This window comes from Branchiostoma floridae, chromosome 7, assembly GCF_000003815.2.
Source record: "Branchiostoma floridae strain S238N-H82 chromosome 7, Bfl_VNyyK, whole genome shotgun sequence".
Taxonomy (NCBI): Eukaryota; Metazoa; Chordata; class Leptocardii; order Amphioxiformes; family Branchiostomatidae; genus Branchiostoma; species Branchiostoma floridae.
The window spans coordinates 6,556,898-6,577,790 of NC_049985.1; the positions used below are offsets into that span (position 1 = coordinate 6,556,898).

The following is a 20,893-nucleotide window of genomic DNA, read 5'->3' on the forward strand; positions in this document are numbered from 1 at the left end:
GAAATCCTAGGAAAATGTGTCCCCATTCATCTGTTGTAGTCATTCAGTGAGGGGACAGAAAATCCCGGGAAAATGTTTCCTCATTCACCTGTAATACATTCCGTGAGGGGACAGAAAATCCTAGGAAAATGTGTCCCCATTCTCGTAATACATTCTGTGAGGGGACAGAAAATCCTAGGAAAATGTGTCCCCATTCTCGTAATACATTAAGCAAGGAGACTGAAAATCCTAGGAAAATGTGTCCCCATTCTCGTAATACATTAAGAGAGGGGAAAGAAAATCCTAGGAAAATGTGTCCCCATTCATCTGTTGTAGTCATTCTGTGAGGGGACAGAAAATCCTAGCAAAATGTGTCCCCATTCATCTGTTGTAGTCATTCAGTGAGGGGACAGGAAATCCTAGGAAAATGTGTCCCCATTCTCGTAATACATTAAGCGAGGGGACAGAAAATCCCGGGAAAATGTGTCCCCATTCACCTGTTATACATTCCGTGAGGGGACAGAAAATCCTAGGAAAATGTGTCCCCATTCTCGTAATACATTCAGCGAGGGGACAGAAAATCCCGGGAAAATGTGTCCCCATTCTCGTAATACATTCAGTGAGGGGACTGAAAATCCTAGGAAAACGTGTCTCCATTCTCGTAATACATTAAGCGAGGGGACAGAATATCCCGGGAAAATGTTTCCTCATTCACCTGTAATACATTCCGTGAGGGGACAGAAAATCCTAGGAAAATGTGGTCCCCATTCATCTGTTATACATTCCGTGAGGGGACAGAAAATCCTAGGAAAATGTGTACCCATTCATCTGTTATACATTCCGTGAGGGGACAGAAAATCCTAGGAAAATGTGTCCCCATTCATCTGTTATACATTCCGTGAGGGGACAGAAAATCCCGGGAAAATGTGTCCCCATTCTTGTAACACATTCAGCGAGGGGACAGAAAATCCCGGGAAAATGTGTTCCCATTCATCTGTTATACATTAAGTGAGGGGACAGAAAATCCTAGGAAAATGTGTACCCATTCATCTGTTATAGTCATTCAGTCGGTTACCCTGGGGAAATATGTCCCCATTCACCCGTAATGCATTCGATGGCCAAAAAGTCGAAAAACATGTTTTAAATTTGACCACAGTGAGACTAGTTGACTTTTAGTTGAGGGGACATTAATCCCGAGTACCTTTGGGGATATGTTAACCTGGAATCCCTACAAATGCCAAACTAATGAGCCTTTTTCGTTCACTGAACGTTCATATCTTTTTAATGCTGTAATACGAGATATGTCTTCAAGATGAAAAAAAGGGTGGGCATCGGAAGATCTAAGGGCACCGAAAATCTAATCTGCCCGGGAAAATGGGCCCCCTTCTTTCAATCACTACAAAAAGTATGTTTGTTCTTTAAACATTCAAGTTTAAGATGTGCGTTACATTGAAAAACAGCTTTCAATGTTGAAATATAGCATATAATAGTCTTTGTTGCTGTGGGCTTTCGTACTTTTAGGCCACGCCCACCGGCCTCAAATTGGACCAATGGCAGGAGGGGGACTGATTTTCCTGGGGAGACACATATTCCTGGAACACCATAGCGTCGTGGCAGCTATCCCGATGACCATGTATTTGAGCAGGTAATTATAAAGGGTTCAGCTCCGAAAGAATCGATGGCCGTGGAAGCATATCAAAACCAACTATGTGTAACAGTGGTGTTCAAGGACTGCTAAACCGAAGACGCCTAACGGCTTAAGCCTTTATGGCCGAACGGTTTGCACGTTCGATTTGTGATCCGGCTGCCCGGGTTCGGCGCGGGTTCGAATCCCGGGAGTCGGGGTGTTGTTTCTTTCTGTTCTTACTCGCCCCTCTGGTTGTTTCACTGGTTCCCACGCCGGCCCTGTGATTAACAGGCTAGTATGTGCCACACAGGGATGTCGATCTCGGAGATTCGAGGACGAATCTTGAAAAGAAAAGGGGGAGTAGTGTAACAGTGGTGTTCAAGGACTGCTAAACCGAAGACGCCTAACGGCTTAAGCCTTTATGGCCGAACGGTTTGCACGTTCGATTTGTGATCCGGCTGCCCGGGTTCGGCGCGGGTTCGAATCCCGGGAGTCGGGGTGTTGTTTCTTTCTGTTCTTACTCGCCCCTCTGGTTGTTTCATATGCAATTTTCGGCAAATAGCAGCCCTGTACTTGTAGCAAACTGTTATTAAGAGCTTTATTGGGTTCTCAGTCATCTATTGAGATGTCTATGTTTGAATTGTGTGATAAACTCATATCATGAAGGAAACATACGAGTATCTGAAGGAAACATACGAGTATCTGTAAAAGGTACATGAAGCAGTTTCCTTTAGCATACCACTTCTTACACGAGCATAACTGTGTGACTTAAGCTTAACTATACTTTTGATCCATTTTTGTATTATTAAAAATATTTAGCCTTTGACCAATATTTTGTTTGGTCTCTCGACAGAAAAAATGTGTGATTTTAAGACTGTGTGATGCATGATGTAGAAAAATGCAGGAAAACTGTGCCTGAAATGATTGAGGACCAAGAAGTTTGTGAGATAGGGTCATGTAGCATGTTATGAAATATTATGTTATATTATATATATCAAATATAATTATTTTAAACATGGTGATATTATATATAATTAATTGCCAGCCTGAGAAATGAAATGTATCAAAATCAAGACCACAGCTGTAGTTAGTAAAATCTATGTATGAATAAATGAATATGAGTATTTAATATTATATAATATTCATCCTTAGCAGCAACAGAGAATGGATAAATTCATAAATCCAATGTTTGATACAGCAATGAACATAGGTTTAAAAATGTAAACGCCCGAGGGATCACAAAACTGGAGCTATTTAATGCTTAATTAGCTGCATATCTTTCCCATCTAACAGAAGAACATAACAACCCACTCTGCCAGATAGCTAAACTGATTTAGCATTCAAAAGATACTAATTGCAAAATGACAAACCACTTTGATTATATATGGTGTCTATGGTGTGTACAGTGTACATCTTTTAGCTGGTTTGCTCTACTCTGCTGTTTAAGCTTTTAAACTATCAGTAATTTTCAGCAAATAGCAGTCCTGTATTTGTAGCAAACTGTTATTATGAGCTCGATTAGGTTTTCATTCATCTATTGAGATAAGTTACATTGGATTGTCTGATAAACTATTTCATGATTATGAAGAAAACATATCTATAAAAAGTACATGATCGAAGCAGTTTCCTATACCATGCCACTTCTTACACGAGCATAACTGTGGTTTAACTAATTTTTTCCTTCGTCTGTATTGTTGTACTACTTTTGCCATTGAGTCATTGACCAACATTTTGATTGCTCTTTTGATAAAAACAAATGTGTGATTTTAAGACTGTGATGCATGATGTAGAAAAATGCAGCAAAACTGTGCCTAAAATGATTAAGGACCAAGAAGGTTGTGTGATAGGGTCATGTAGCATGTTATGGAATGTAATGTGTTTTAAACTTTTCTGATATTTTAACCAATTGCCATCCTTAAAAATGAGATATATCACAACAAAATTAACTCCACAACTGCAGCTACTAAAATCTATGTGTAAGTGATTGATAGCATTTGAATATCAAATAAGTACGTTTGTGGGTATGGCTGTCAATGATAAGAAAATTTCTTTTAACCGACAGTTAACATATCATTAATTATTTGAATATCATAATCTGACCTACAGCTCAGACCTGACAAATGTTAAGTACTATTATACAAAAAAACTGTTCATGACAATATCTCAATAAAAGCTTACATACAACTACAACTACTTTCCACAATTTGAAATCTTCAATTTTATTTTCAGGAGTATATAATATTATATAACATTCATCCTTGGCAGCAACAGAGAATGAATAAATAATTATTTGTAAATGCAGTCGGATACAGCAGTGAACATAGGTATAAAAATGTAAATGCCCAAGGCGTTGCCAAAAATGGTGCTATCCAATGCTTACTTGACTTCAATGCTTAGATCTTTGCCACCTAACACAAAAATATAGTCACTCCTATACCAAATACTTCAACTGATTTAGCATTAAAAAAAATCTTAATTGCAAAAGGGCAGCACACATATTTTTAATTTGTATTACTTTAATTCTAATTTGAATCCCCTGGTGTCCATATTAACGGATAATTGGCTTAAGCAATGGCACCTTCCTGCAATTTACTGGCATACTGTAATCCAACATGGTGCAGATGACGTCAAATGAAAAGAATGTATTGAGAAATATTGTATGACCCAGGTACAACATATGTGGAGCACTCAGAACCAATAGTTTATTGTATGCAGAAAAAGCTATAAAAAAGCAGTCAGGAAATTCAAGACAATAACATACACAAACTACAATCAGTGCTAACTACTAAGATTCTGTTGCCTACAATAATAATGTCAAGTGACTATGGACGGTTGTTAATCATAGCAAAGGTGCCTGTTACTTGGCTGTGTTATTCCAGCAAGTCTTTGTGCATAGGGCTGTGCATCTAGTGAATTTTCAGGTACAAGTACGACAGGTTAGGTACAGGTCCGGACCTAGAAGTCATACATGTAGACAATGTCTTATAAGTGGTAAACTATTTCATACCTTTGTTTTTAGCTATTCAGATGGAAACAATAGAATTTACAACTTTTCATAATTCCTAGTGCTAAATTGTCAAAAGTGTCATTAAGACTGGATTCAACCGGTGTCTACTAGTGTTTCAGTTTGTTTGGGTACACTTGAAGTTAAGGTCTGAACCTCTAACAAACAGGTTTACAGCTACAAATGAATAGGTACACAGCCCTATTTGTGCAAGTGACCAATGGCACATACATACTTCAACTACCTATCAATTTACAAAAGTTTTATATCATTTCACCACAAAAGCAAACCAGCATAATATACATACATAAGCCTGCAATACCTATAAATCTTAAAATGGAGTTCATGTACACATATAAGCAGAACCATCTCACAAAACAGATACTCTCCCATATAACTCAAAACATACAACTTCTTTGCGTACCTGTATCATCTTAAGATAGCTCACAAGAAACGAATACACAGGGAAACTGTCAACTTCGTCTTAAATGTTTGTATACTCAATGTCTAATCTAAAACTGCAAAATCAGTGAAGGAAGAGTTCATAGTCAATTTCTGGAATTATCTCTGAAGAATGTGTTGACTAGTACAGGCTTGTTTTCTTCATGATGCGTAAGAATTCCTCCTCGTTGATTTCTCCGTCACCGTCCCTGTCAGCCTCGTCAATCATTTCCTGAGCGGAAAAGGTGAGTTCGTTAAGTTCAGAAAGTAGGGAAATAATCATACTGAAGCACATGTAATTCTATGAAAACAAGTACAAAGCACTCTACAAAGATTGTCTTTCAAGATGTGCCCTTATAAATCATAGAATTATAGTTTATACATCATGCACTGTGATTGGTTGGTGACAGGCCAACCACTGTGATTGACTGACATTTAAACGGACCATATGTTCACACAGGTACAAAAACCAACTCAAACCTCTTTTCATTCATTTTTCTATCAGAGAAGAATACCGACTGAGACTGAAATACACTTAGTACATGTACAATATGCTGTGTTTGTTCATTCATGGACACTCAAATCGGCCTGCAAGCCGCTTTTCATTGAGGTCATGAGGGAACAGGCATGAGCGTTAAATGGAGGGCACATTTGACATTAATAATTGGATGAAACAGCAAAATGGTTTGAAGATAGGAAGGTTCATGGCAGTGGTACGCTATCAAGATAACTGTACCTGAAGCTCCTCATCTGTAAGGTTCTCTCCAAGCTCCTTGGCCACTCTCTTCAGGTTCTTGAAGGAGATTTTACCTGTCTCGTCATCGTCAAAGAGACGGAAGGCTTTCAGGATCTCCTCCTTGGAGTCTTTTTCACTCTGTGAGAAAAAAAAAAGTTGAAGATTGAACCAAGTGCCAAGCTCACAAACAAGACAAAAAATATGGTATTGGTAATCTTTGTGAAGGGTTTCTTCCAGCAAAGAAAGAGGCAAGGAGGCAACGTAAATGTGCAAATTGACCATGTAGGTTTTGAAAATAATCTCTGTGAAAGTGGAACATTCCAAAGCTTCCTGGGGGTACAAATATGGTCAAACAAGTCCCAATCGAAAAGTCACTTGTAGATTATAGGTATAAAAATTAAAATATAGAATAAAGGCAGCATTAGATTACAAGTTACATTACTATGATTCCCTAAATGGTGTCAAACTAATTACATTTGTCTAATACTAGTACTGCCATTGCGGCAGTTATTTTCAAACATGTTGAAGAAAAACATACCATTTTCTGTGTCATCATTGTGAGGAAGTCATTGAAGTCAATGGTGCCTGAAATAAAAGGATGGAAATTAATTAAGAATGTAACATTATTGATTTCAACTTTTGGCAAAGACATTGTAGATGAGCAAGAGACCAATTCCATGACCAATCCCATTGCCACCTCAAGCCATAGAAATGCAAAATCATAGCATAAACTGATGATAAAGATGAAACTATCAGGCATGCAGCCACTCTCTCATTGGCTGAACTGCTCATTGCTGTTGTATGATTGGTGGAAATGCCAATTGTGATAGGGAGTCAACCTTGTGATTCTGATATGTGCACGAAATGACAGTACACTTTTCTTGTCAAGAAATATCACATATGTACAGAACATATATTCGCTCTGAAAAAATGAATTCCATTAAGTATATAATAGTCAAACCTGAGCCATCCTTATCAATGTCTGAAATCATCTTCTTTATTTCCTCCTTCTTGGGCTCAAATCCAAGTGCTCTCATGGCAACCTGAGGAAGGGGAAATATTCTTCTTCAAGATCTTAGCACTACGCATTGTCAACTCATAAAAGATTATTAAGAATCAACACATTCATACAAGTCAATTTTCTACCTATGTGACATCTAATCTTGAACCAAGATCTTCATTCAAGAAAGGGAAAACAATAGCTACCGTAAATTCAGTGGTGCAACAATTCTGTAGTACAGCTGTAATAGTAGCCAGCCTATACACTTGTATGATTGAAATGCATATTCATGGTGTCATGATTTTGCAGTAGAGAGGTCACTGTGGCAAGAAAATCACTGTCAACACTTCAAAAAAAGTAACAGGTAAGTATACCTTAAGTTCCTTGACATCAATGGTCCCGGATCCGTCTGCATCGAACAGGTCGAAGGCCTCTCTGATCTCCTGTTTCTGTTCCTCCGTCAGCTCAGGCTTCGGGCCCAGCTTCTTCCTCTGACCTCCGCCGAGTGTCGACCTCTTGTAGCTCTGTGCCTAGTTACAGATTAACATGTGTCAAACAGAGATGGCAGACATCACCCCCTTACCCACACTACTTAGAAACCCTCTGGCCACAAACAAGTGGGGACCTCTTGTAGTTCTGTGCCTAGTTACACAGATTTACATGTGTCAAATAGAGATGGCAGACTTTACCCACACTACTTAGAAACCATTACACTGACCACAAATGAGTGGGGACCTCTCGTAGCTCTGTGGCTAGTTACTGAGATTTACATGTGGCAATCAGAGATGGCAGACTGTGCCCCCTTACGGTTCCCATTAATTCTACTCAGAAACCCTTCTTCAAAAGCCACAAACAAGTGGGTACCTTCTGTAGCTCTTTGCCTGGTTACTAAGTTAGTTACACAGATTAACATGTGTCAAGCAGTTTGGCAAACTTCACCCCCTTACCCACATAAAGTAATTTACTTAGTAGAAACCCTTTCTCTGACCACCAGGAAGTATGACACTTTCTGTAGCTCTGTGCCTGGTTAAAAAGATTAACATGGCAGACTTCACCTACTTATAAGTTACTTAAAAAGCTATCTGCCTATCATAGTGGTACATTTGCTGTCTCAAATCAAACCAGTACTAGTAATTTATCACCATGGAACCGACAACGGGGTGTCAGGTGCCCCCCCTCCCACCTAAAAAATCACCCATCAATCGAAAGATGATGTGTCTGATTTTAACATATGATACACAAACCCATCCTTTCTACACCTTTGCAAAATATCTAATGATCAATTCCTAGAGAAAATGTAGGGTTCCCATCACAGGAGCACAAGTTATTTGTCAACTCGGTTTCGAAATGTACAGTAAACAAGAAAACACAACCACCAAAACATACGGTCGACTTTTAACACACTTTTTCGTCGATGATGCATATTACTGGGTAAATTACTATCCCTTAATCGGTGTCCACTCCACGCAGCTATCATTTTCATTCATTTAAGTATATCGTGAGACTCAGGAAGTTGTAATAATCGTGAGAAAATGTCGAAAGTAAAATTTACCCACCATTTTGTTTGCGGTTGCTCTGAAACGAAGAGACCGCCACGCGCGCTGAACTCTGGGTAATTTGTCTAACACCCAAAGCCTTGCAGTACCCGCTTTTCTATTGGTCGATAGTTCAAAGCATGATCGAAAATAGACCAATGATGAGTCGTTTGACATTACCTATGTCATTGATCTTTAGTCACACCACATTCAAAATGGCCACACGAAGTAGGAAGGTAAGGGATTTTGCACGGAAATTTCTGTATTTCATGTGTTTTCGTGTGTGAAATACAGATCTATTCATGTTAACTGAAAATTGATACTTTTATTGTTAATTGTGTGCAAATTTTCACCAGCTGGAGGTATGTAGATAGCAAAAAAGTGTCAAAAATATGGCAAGTTTTTATTCATTTGAAGTGATTCATGTAATTTTTGGCGACGCCTAGACCGGTGTTTACTCAATGTTGAAGTACCGGAGTTGGTAGGAAAATATCTAAAGAATTCCACCAATGTGAGAGTTCACGAATGCATTTATTCCCGAGGAATTTATCAATTTTGTTAGAAATTTATGTAAGTAAAGGCACTTATGTAACGTTACATGTACTAATTTTGAAGATGTAAAATTGCATTTATTATTATGTAGACATTTAGAGGGGCGAGTAAGAACAGAAAGAAACAAACATGCCGACACCCGGGATCGAACGCGGGTCGACAGATTACCAATCCAACGTGCAATCCACAACACCAAAGCTCTAGAGCCGTTGGCGTGGTCAGTTTGGCAGCGCTTAAACCCCACAGTTACAATTACATGATTCTTGCAGGGTAAGAAGTGCACGGTGATTGGCGGCTGTGGGTTCCTGGGCCGGTACATAGTAGAGCGGCTGTTGGAGGAGGGGTACACTGTCAACGTGTTCGACATGGCGAAGACCTTTGAAGATGACAGGGTGAAGTTCTTTGTTGGAGACCTGTGTCAGGAAAAGGTATCAATACTCAGACATGCATGGATTCATGTACATTACAGCAATCATATTTCATTCATGAATGGGAGGGTCTGCATGGGGTGTCCTGACAACGATTCACGCTAAATTTGGGATGGCTGACTATGCTTTACGTTCAACTCACGAAGGCTGCCAACGCTTTATGCTTCATCCCACTAAAAATTACGTAAAATAGAATAGCTTCCCTACGAATTACGAGAAATTAAAAAGGCCTGCCTACGCCTTACAGAAAAGAGCATGCAGACCGTCATATATTTAAGTCAGTCATAGTTATACGGTCATTACAGCACCGTTGGGGTTATACCGCTCCTTACAGAGTGACATACCTTTTCGCCTAGCTGAATACAAGACGGGGATGCGCCAAGTCTAGATCCGGGTGAATGATGTAAATCGCCGTGTAGTTTATACGGTATGGAGGTAAGCCATGGGTATCACCATATCATACGGTATGGAGGTAAACCATTTCCACAATGGGTATCCTCCCACTATCTATGGTGTCCCACAGACGCAAGGCCAATTAGCACACAGCAGGGAATTTTTACGGCCTTAAATTTTTGTTAGTTGCAATAACTTCACTCGCACAATATAAGGAGTACTAGTTGCCATCCAAAGAAGTTACAGGTACAGTGTACTGGTACACAGCTAGCTACACTTTAATGATGTCAATTACAATGTTTCATCTTTTTCTTTTCAGGATCTTGCCCCTGCAATCAGTGATGTGCAGACTGTGTTCCATTGTGCTTCTCCACCTCCAAGTTCTGATGATAAAGACTTGTTCTACAGGGTTAACTTTGTTGGTACAAAGAATATCATTAACGCATGCAAGAAGGCTGGTGTGCAGGTGAGATGTCAGCAATAACATGCATATAGATTGATCCTTCTGTTTGAAAATTGAAATTAAAAATTGATCCTTGAGAAAGACGGATAAAGTAAAAAATTATCAAATTTTGTCTAAATGCTGTCATTTCCTGTTGCTACAAATAACCCGTTTGAAATTAGGCATGTTGTATTTCAGAAACTTGTTCTGACCAGTTCAGCCAGTGTTGTGTACGAAGGAACAGATATCAAGAACGGAACAGAAGACCTGCCCTATGCTAAGAAGCCCATGGACTATTACACCGAGACTAAAGTTCTCCAGGAGAAGGTACTGTAAATGCAGAAATGTTCGCGCTGGATTAATGTTCGCGTTTTTTGCGGCGGCCGCTTTACCGCGAATTTAAAACCACCGCAATCATTTTTCCATAACAGTAAGATACTACCGTGCATGGTGCTACCGCGAAATTAAAACCACCACGAAAAGTCCATTTTCCCGCTACCGCAAAATTAAATCCCCACGAACTTAAATGCATTTACAGTAATGTCTTTTTGTTTGTCACTGAGATTAAACAACCAGTTCATAGTTATAAGTGCTCACTTGCAGTATGATTCATTGTGGAAAATAAATATACATGAAAGTTGAAGGTCCCCTCAACATACACATGTACATGTAGACAAAACACATCCAGACAAGAACTGTGTACAAGTCAGGGGCCCTCAGCTTTGGCCTCATGCATATGTGCGGTTCAAACAGTGAACCAGCTCATGATCCATTATTAATTTTATTAATCATTTTATACAATGTATAAAGAAAAAGCATGTCCAACTCAGTGCATGTATTTACAGGAGGTCCTGGCAGCTAACAGCCCAGAGGAGAACTTCTTCACTGTCGCCATCCGTCCCCACGGAATCTTTGGTCCAAGGGACAGACAGATGGTTCCTATATTAGTGAACACTGCACGGGCAGGGAAGATGAAGTTCATGATAGGGTAAGGTACAACCTTCCACAACCTTTGTCTTGCTTCACTCACTCACACACTTACTATCTAGTTTAGCATCCGCTGTTCCCTTTCAACATCCCTATGGAGTGTCTGTGTGGCGCAACGGCTAGAGCATTGGAATCAGAATCAGTAGGACTTGAGTTCGATACTCGCCGTGCCCCTGCCCCCGTTACGGTGGAGTGACGCCCACCAAGCCTCACGGCAAATCTGTCTAAAGGTGCCAAAAACACCTACGGATTTGGTGCTGCCAGTGTGTCAACATCTTCACACTTGCCACTAATACCCGTGATTTTTTTTCCCTCTCAAAGGTTTATTACCTACATTTTACCTTGGTAATAAACAATGCATGTGTATTGTGGGTAATATTACACTGCACTAGTTCTTGGGTTGTCCCCAGTTTTAGTTTTCATTCCATCCTACTTAACGTTTGTGAGCAGATATCGTCAATTTTTTTTTGTTGCATCTGTCACTACAAGCCTATAAGAGTAGATTTTTATCATGCCATGAAGTTAAAGATCTAATGGATGAATGGGGTGCAAGTTTGGGCCTTTAAGGAGGCATGTGGCCTGGATACAATATGCACTGTGCCTACAAAAATCCAAGTTCTGTACATGCAGGGAAACTCACATACCCTTGCATGCCTTTTTTTTGTCACTGATATGTGTAAGAAAAAATCAACATTTGATCCAAAGCAGAGTACATTATACTATTTTATATATATTTATAGCATACATTGCAAAGTTGAAATTTCCCTTGCAGAAATGGGGAGAACCTTGTTGACTTCACGTATGTGGTAAACGTTGCACATGGACACCTGCTGGCAGCTGAACACCTGCACAAGGACTCACCTGTATGTGGCAAGGTAGGATCATGGTATTTCAAACTCTAAAACTAGACATAGCTGTGGTAACTTGTACATGTACTGTTTTCTGTACACATACACTTGGAGTTACTACAGATACTTGTCCACATTTTTGCTTCATGTATGCTGACTGTCATGACATATTGCTGTGCATTTTTCCCTGCATTTTGATATGGTGCATGTGTATTAGAGGTTGGATTTAGTAACTATGATATGTCTGTAGTATGTATTCTAGGGTGTGTTACACAATCTCTTGCTGTTGTTGGATGATTAGGCTTCATCTCTGGCCCTTGGGGTCTGAACAGTGGAAGACCAAGGGCTTGCAGAAGCTTGATATTGTCAGGCTAAGTTTATACAGGGACCTTGGATTATACATGCTTTATTTCTTGAATGATGATGCCCAAATACACACAATTTCTTGTTTTTGATCAGAACTATGTATGTATGATCAGAACTTACACATGCATGTTATAAAAAGTGTTCACAAAAATGTGTCAAAAGTTTTCTAAAACCCTATTTTCTGTATTTCCAGGCATTCCACATCACCAATGATGAACCCATTCCCTTCTGGACTTTCATGTCTCGTATCCTAGAAGGGCTCAATTATGCCTCCCCAAAGATGGGCCTTCCTTACCTCCTTATATACTACCTAGCCGCATTCCTTCAGCTTCTCTGCATACTCCTAAAGCCAATTAAGGAGTTGAAACCCACCTTTACCCCCATGAGGGTGGCACTGGCCGGGACGTACCACTATTACAGCTGCCAGAGGGCCAAGCAGTTGATTGGTTACAAGCCTCTTGTGCCACTAGATGATGCTATAAAGCTTACTGTGAAAGGTTATGCTCATTTAGAAAATAAGAACTAAAACCAAACCAGGTACAAGTTTTTGTAGGACATGGCATTGCTTTATTCTTTCTTTTCTTTTAATGAATAGTATGAAGTCTATGAAGTGAATATTTGCTTGTTGATTTGATATATCCTTAAAATGTCTAATATTGATTAGCGTTTGTGATATTAGAGTCTACTAAAATATATAGATCCTGACTGCCCATCACAAATATCAGTGTAAACAATAGGAATGGAAATAAGCGATTTAAGAGAGTGAGAAGGTGGCTAAATTTATGAGAAATATTAGCATTGTCATGTTTTTATTTTGCATTTCAATGTGTTGAAAGAGATAGGCAGGGATATGGGATCAGTCTATTGTAGTGCTACCAGAGCACAACTAATCAAAGTGCAATAGAATATGAAGGTTATCATGGGAATTAATATGCATATGTTTTAATACATATTATCATTGCATTTAGATATATGAATGTATCAATGACCAGTAAGCTAATACATAAACATGTACATGTATTTATGATTAGGAAACACCTTTAAAAATGTAGATTCACTATACTTAAAATCAACATAATTTTGCATTGTTCATCTGTGGTTGAAACAACCATAATTATGCAATATGAGACAGAACATGTTTGTGGTGTGATGAGGTTAGGGTAAGTGGCCATGAGAACATAAAACACTACAAATATTTCAAACTTTCAAATCTTATTTCTATCCTGATTGTGTAATATTGGTGTAGCCAATAATGTCATAGTTAGCTTCAGAAATTTTCAGATGCAAAACAAAAATTCACACTGCACATATAATTATTGCATTTTGTGCTTTATTCTGCAATGTTGTCTGCATTGCATTGAATATGTTACAGGTAATTCCCTAGGAATCTGAAATCAGTCATATACACTGTATGGCTTCATCATGGGCTACCTAGTGTGTGTAAGTGTACGATTCTCGGCAATCTTTCCGTGGACCGAGTACACCGTGTGTGTAATAAGTGTACGATTCTAGGGAATCTTTCCGTGGAGTCAGATTTTTATTACAGCAAACTAATACTGATTTCAACAAAAACTCGATGGCCTACCGCCTATGGCTTCATATGGAAATGTGCCGTGTTTGGCAGTATCTATGGCTCTAATATATAGTACTTCACTGTTATTCTATAAATTTATATATAGTCTTGTACGTATAACCAAGATGTATTTGCCCTGTGGGATAGGCTTCAATACTCCATGTCTGATACTTTCAATGCAATGAGACAGTACAGATGACCAACTCTGCATATGATGGACTAGCTTGTATGTATTTTTATATATTAATAGAATATATCGACACAAATGACACAAAAAAAACTCTGCTAACTATAGAAATCCATATAATAATCTCACATATCTTTAGGGCTACAACGAAGACTTAAGAAGTGATTTCCCTTGGAAGGAACTGGACTGCCTTCTGTCCTTTCCTGGTCCGTGAGGCCAGCTTGGGCTCCCCTCGCTTGGTGATGCCCATGTACCAGTTCTGTTGGGCGTACTTCTGTGATCTGTATGTGTTGTACCTGTTGGCCTCCAGCGTCTCCAGGAAGTAACACTCCTCGTTTAAAACATCCTGCGGAAAATGAACAGATTGATTAAAGAACAACGACCTGCCTCGACTTTCTTATTCAACGTTTAATGCAGGCTACCATTAGGCAAGTATCAGGTACCTTTAAGATGAGGGTAATGCTATTGTCCAACCAGAGGTTGGGTCGCCGAGATAGTGGTTGGGATTTTACTGTAGAAGCAAAACAGAAAAAATCTCGACCATTACTATCTCTGCAACCCAACCTCTGCTTGGAGATATTGCTGCAGTACTTGAAAATATCGACAGGGCACCAAAATCGCCATATTTCGTCTGGACCTTGATAAATGCCAAAAGCCGTACAATCCCATCAAAAGAATCTTGATTTATAAGTGTGAACACAAAAAAAGCCTTAAAACAGTACCACCGTTAGGGACGAACTCGCTTCCCTGTGGTAATATTACCCTCTACACCGTGTGGTGGTTGCATTTACAACTACAGTCAAACCTGCCCGAGCGACCACCTCTTCTCAGCGACCACCTGGCCATTTCGACCGCTTTTTCTCGGTCCCGATTTATTTTCCCATTGACGTAAGCATTAAGCGACCTTTTCTCAACGACCACCTGGCCAACGCGACCGGCCCAAATTGAGACCCATAACGACCGCATTATTTTTAAAATTGAGGTTTTCATCGATTTTGTATGATAACTAGCGCGATTTTGTGCCGAAATCGGCCAGTTTGTGTCGGATTTTGGGGGTTAAATTTACAGTTTACAGTGTGCGTGTTGTATTTGACATTAAAGACTTCACTTCTTTGTGTGCGTGCAGTGTGCTTGCTATTTGCCACTAAACACAACGGAAACCATTTATACTTTGCATCGGGCATGTTTTGAGTCGATACTCTTCTTAGCGACCACCTGTCCAAATCGACCGCTTTTTAGCGGTCCCCCGGGTGGTCGTCTTGGGCAGGTTTGACAGTATTCCTTTGTTAGAAATCCCTGTCAAACATGTACCAAAGCTAAGTCACCAGTCGAATTCAATGGTACACGTAAGTGACAAGAACGCCATCTGACGCACTTCTCTGACCCAGTTTCCGACATCGCGTGGGTGGGTAAAACTTCGGGCAAAGATCTCATGAGGTAAAAGGGTACTGCGTGTGTTTGACTATGCCTCACACCATAGTGCAATCACAGGCTTTGACATTGTCATTTCATCTCAGCGATTTGGAAACTTGCCAGTAAAGGCCATATGGACGCAGGGCTTGATTCCGTTTGTTACAATTATCGCTGAGAAAATATATAGCAGGAGACGCAGTGCAGGACCTGAGTGGGCCAAAGTAAAGAGAACCTCCCCTACACCATTCATCAGCGGCTATTTGTACCAGCTTCACACACACACTGGTATGCTATCACTGTGTACACTGGCACGGCCACCGCGGACATGCAGGGTGTTTTCCCGACGTCTGGCTCCACGCTAACATGTCATATGTAGGTGTACTGGGGGATGGATCCGGAGTAAGTGGCGTGTGGGTGGAGGGTCCTCCTAGCTTGCATTTTCCAAAACACTACTTCTTTCACTTCGACATTGTAATAGAAAGTACAACGATTTCACCTACACATCTCTTTGATGTCGCACTAAGTGTCCCACACCCTGAATAGTATTAGACATTCCTAATTGTGCGTTGGTGAAATACACTGGTGGATTCGATGTAGACACATGTGAAGCACTATGATGTGGTTCTATTCTACGCATGGCACGAAAACGTGAAAGATGCGTTGTTCGTAAGCTGCTGTAAAGATGACGTTTCAGCTATGACCTTCACCTCTACTTGAATGTAACGATCATACAAATGTTTAAGTCTCATTTACGAATACGAATGTCATTAACCATGCTTAAATTTCTGAGTTCGTACAGTGCAGTGAAAAGACGAAAAGTTCATGTTAGTCATCCAAATACTGCTGTACTTCGGAAGGGTGTACTAGTACATGTATACACAAATGTTACACTAGTACCGCTCCCTACGGAAGGGTTTGGCAATGAACATAATGATAACGAGTGAAAGAAACATTTGGAAAGTACACACCGATGAGTACAGGCGCCCTGACTCGTTTATGGCCAGGAATCTGTCGGCCTCCACCCCCCGTATGGTCACCACTCCCGGCTCCGGAGAGAAGATCTCCAGCATAGCTGCATGGGGAATACAAAGTTTTTGTTTGTTTTTGTTTAATATCAGACAAAACATGACAGACGTATTGGTGGCGCACTCAAGTTGACAAACTTATATCAGCGCCACCGCTATACATTACGTATATGCAAAAACATAAACGTAAAACAAAAAGCAAAATGTAAGTTGTGGCGAAATATATCAATAGGTGTAACAGAAGAAATTAAGATTATCATCTGAAATGATCTGTATTATACAAATGGCATGCAAAGTTACGTCAATAGTGGAGACAGGGTAAAATGACATCAGTTGATTACATTGTAAACAATATCCACTAAAACTGTCACAACATGTTCTTTAACTCGGTCACAAGGTCACCGAAACGGTAAAGGCTGTAAAAGGTATGAACGTAGCTTCACCTCAATTCACAACACTTCGAATGATGATTTTGTTTTGATCGGTACCAATTGTTGTTGTGTATTAGGAATCTTTATTATGAAGAATGACATATTTCCTAAATTCTTGACGTAATTCAATATGAAGATTTTTACCATAGATACGACACACTAGGCCACACATTGTTCATCGTCTATTTCTGTACGTTATCATTTTGTCATTGCTACTAGTCATGTTCAACACGAATGACTTATTTGCTGAATTCTGACATAATGTAAACAATGCAGCCATGCGCCAATGGTATTAGCTATATTGCTCTAAAGCACTTCATGACTTTTTTTTACCAATTCAGGGTTCTAGCCAGGATTTCATTTTAGCGTAGTGGGAATGGCATGATAGTGAAGCGACCAATCAGAAGATTGGTGTGGTCTTGGCCCCTCCACGGTGAGATTTTGACAATGTAGATTTAAACGTTAAGTCAGTTTTGAACGGCATGTCATCATTTTGCATTGTTCAGACATTGATTAGACATTGTTAGCGTAGTGGTAACACATTTTAGCGCAGTGGCCCACTACGCTAAACTACACTAGCTAGAGCCAAACTTGTAAAAATTGTAGCCCTTCTTTTGACAGTTGACTGAGTGACTGCCATATGAAATAAGTCTCGTTAGCTTAACGATGGACAAACCCCATCAAGTTTTGTGGTGCTTCAATTGCGTAATAAATTACCGACGCGCCTCTAACAGTTAATGAACCGGTTTATAGATTTAATTTTCTGCAAGCTCACAAATATACAAGACTTTTGAGACGTAAAGAAGAACCAACGGTCTTAATATCCAAATTGACAGTCGTGTTACAGCAAGGACATTTTATAGAGTTGAAATATATTAAACTAACTCTATACAATGCCTTTGCTGTTACAATAAGGACATTGTATAGAGTTAATATATTGTTGACTCTATACAATGTCCTTCCTGTTACAATAAGGACATTTTATACAGTTGATATATATCAAATTAAATGTATACAATGTCCTTGCTGTTACAATAAGGACATTGTATAGACTTGATATATATTCTATTAACTCTATACAATGTCCTTACTGTAACGCGGCTGTCAATTTGGATATTAAGACTGCGTACCCGTAGAAATTGTATTGACAAATGAGTTTGTTCGTCAGGTCAATACCTCGGCACCCACAAGCGGCCGCCCATGATTAAATATAGCACGGAATGACCTGTGGTGTGACCGCGTTGGCCAGGCGGAGGAATGGCACCCTCTTCAGCGCATAGCACGGAAGCCTTGTTAGGGGGAGGGGAGGGGAATCTCCAAGGAGATGTAAGGATTAGTGTTTTACGTGTGTGTGTTTTTCCTGTGGCATTTAGTGCGGCTTTTTGCCAGTGCATCTCAGTTATTTTTACTCCTCCCAAAAAGGACCGTTCACTACAAAAAGACAAACTAAACAGGCGTAAAACATTGAGACTGAGCCTGACCATTACGTCTGCTTGGAGATTAGTATGAGGCACACACAAGGCTTGTCAACTTGTCACATTGTAACAGCTTGGCTCCGTAATTATGATGTTTCAGGGCACGCATAACGGCTCAACACGACAGCTGATGATTGTTATTTTTACTTAATTGTACCCTCACTGACCAATTTCTTGTTATATCTCCCTTAAGGGTAGACCATATGGGAGTTATTCAAACAATTCCCGAGCAGTCACGATCGGAGATATACGAACTATATCTGTTGTAGTAGAGTTGACCGATGGCAATCAAAACCATCCGCTACATCAGAAAAATGATATATGGCGGTCTTATCAAGAATAGAGTCTCGACTCCCTTGAGGTCAACCTATCGTTTAAGGCAAGACTACAGTATTGACACACATTTGGACAGTATACACCACCCTTGTTGTTTGAGTATACGGCTAAACATATACAGGATATAAGTGCATGTATGTTACTAACCGTACGGGTCGTTGTTTTCCTTGGTACCCGTTATTCTCCCGTCCGGCAGGATCTGTACGTGGTACCCCTTGTTTCTGCAGTACAGTTGTTTCTTGTCCTTGTACTTGCCGAAGCCCAGGTTGGACTCGGGGTCCTTGCCGAGCAGCACATCGTACACGTTCCCCATCTCGTCCACTATGGTCGGTACCTCGCTCATCGTGATGCCGCTCGGGGGAATGTTTATGTTCGGTTCGGTTTGAAGATTGCGTTGATTGACGCTGCGTTTCAATTACAAACGGTACAACGGCCACGTTCCAACACTAGAACATATGATATATACCAGTGCTAAAATCCTTCCAAGACAGAGTTTTCAACTCACGAGTTCACGCTCGTTCCGTCCTTCACGTACTAGTAGTACACCCTCTCTGTGTCCTACTTCAAGTCTCACTAGCAGGTTGACGTCTTGTCTTATATCCCGGTCGCCGTTTCAAGAATCATTGAATGCGGAAGCGCGTCAGCGACTCCAGCTACCCACTGCTAGTACAACCTACCAATATAGAACACTGTCAATCCATATCAGAGAGAACACAGACAGGTCACGTCAGGCGAGTTCGCGAACACAGGGGCTTATCGGAAACCGCGAGTGATTAAATCCCTGGATGGTTTTGTTGTGAGTCCGCCACGCAGTATAACTGCCGCCCACTGCGGTTTCCGAGTCGTCGCTCTATAAGTGGACACGCAAGTTAAGTTTATGTATGACATCATGCGCAGACTACTAATCTGATGCGTGAAAGGAAATAGACAAAAGGGCCAAAAAACAAGACTAAATTTTCACAATAGAGACTATAAACGTAACGATCTCAGCAAAACATGGTATGATAGCCAACAAGTCTTTTATGCTTAAAGTGCATGCGCAGAAGGTGACACTAATTTGGCAGCTTTAACATATCACTACAACTACAATCATGATCAACACTACCAAACTAGTGTCACTTTAACTACTTCACTCAAAGCATATCGCCGAAAGGGAACGAATTTTCTCGTGTTTGTAGCCTCCTAGTTCAACATTAGGCAACTTAAATGCGCGTGTGGATGTCATTCATATAATTTGTTTGCTGTGGCCAAAACTACATTCTACATAGGGGAGAGTTCGCTAAGGCGTCTGGCCATGGGTGCGCTCTTCCGTTAGGCTAGTCTGTTATACATGTTGGAACGCCCGCTACTTATGGCATTATACAGGCCAATTCTTGCTTACTCTCAAATTACTATCAAGTGCTAGTATCAGTAAGCCCACTGGATCATGGAAAAAATTGCCCGAAGAATAAAAGAAATGTAGATCTAGCGTTAGTCGGATATCATGGTCAGTATGTTCCTACTTAGTACCTATCTACTCAATATATGTTTTTACAGAGTACCCAGTGCGTAGTATTGTTGTATTGTGTACATCGCTGATTCAAATGATTCCAACAATTACGGGTTCTCCAAGGTGTCAGGTGTTTCAGATATAATTCACTTTCTTTCATTAGCGAATGAACCTGTAGAGTGATTATCTAGGTATCGTATACTGATATATTATTTTACCTGAATGTATAAGGTTTTCATAGACGAACTATATACATATCATATTTCTGATTATGTTTGTTTAAAAGGCCGATATTGGTACATTTGCACCTCGTAGATGACAAGTTGCTTTTGGCGCCTTAAAACACCCGGGCTTCGTACACATTGCAATCTGGGGTCATAATACATCGACTCAATTACGTCATGCAACAACAACTTTATGTAGAAAACCAATTTAAAATGACATCATATCAATAACTTATCTTAATAGTAAGAACATCCTCCATTGATCATCAACATATGCCAATTATTATCATATTTCACGACACAGATCATGTCTTGTATGAAGTACAAAGACTTCTTTCCCTGTTTTTCTAAATACTTGGTCCTCAGGATATTTATCTTCCTTGTCTTCATACCGATAAAACA

The 20,893-nt window shown here is 40.0% G+C and overlaps 3 protein-coding genes across 3 annotated transcripts; 1 reads left to right on the forward strand and 2 right to left on the reverse strand.

The window, feature by feature from the left end:
* Positions 1-3,809: 3,809 nt before the first annotated feature.
* LOC118419130 (caltractin) lies at positions 3,810-8,421 on the reverse strand. The gene is made up of 6 exons (XM_035825437.1): positions 8,344-8,421; positions 7,162-7,317; positions 6,749-6,830; positions 6,326-6,372; positions 5,788-5,925; positions 3,810-5,283 (listed from the first exon to the last, which is right to left on the reverse strand). Exons 1-6 carry the CDS (start codon positions 8,344-8,346, stop codon positions 5,194-5,196), a joined length of 516 nt encoding a protein of 171 aa, XP_035681330.1. The 5' UTR covers positions 8,347-8,421; the 3' UTR covers positions 3,810-5,193.
* LOC118419129 (sterol-4-alpha-carboxylate 3-dehydrogenase, decarboxylating-like) lies at positions 8,408-14,119 on the forward strand. The gene is made up of 7 exons (XM_035825435.1): positions 8,408-8,558; positions 9,144-9,302; positions 10,015-10,161; positions 10,336-10,464; positions 10,983-11,125; positions 11,897-11,999; positions 12,532-14,119. Exons 1-7 carry the CDS (start codon positions 8,463-8,465, stop codon positions 12,862-12,864), a joined length of 1,110 nt encoding a protein of 369 aa, XP_035681328.1. The 5' UTR covers positions 8,408-8,462; the 3' UTR covers positions 12,865-14,119.
* LOC118419131 (fibroblast growth factor 1-like) lies at positions 13,649-19,643 on the reverse strand. The gene is made up of 3 exons (XM_035825438.1): positions 18,926-19,643; positions 16,480-16,583; positions 13,649-14,444 (listed from the first exon to the last, which is right to left on the reverse strand). Exons 1-3 carry the CDS (start codon positions 19,119-19,121, stop codon positions 14,253-14,255), a joined length of 492 nt encoding a protein of 163 aa, XP_035681331.1. The 5' UTR covers positions 19,122-19,643; the 3' UTR covers positions 13,649-14,252.
* Between the last annotated feature and the right edge of the window lie 1,250 nt (positions 19,644-20,893).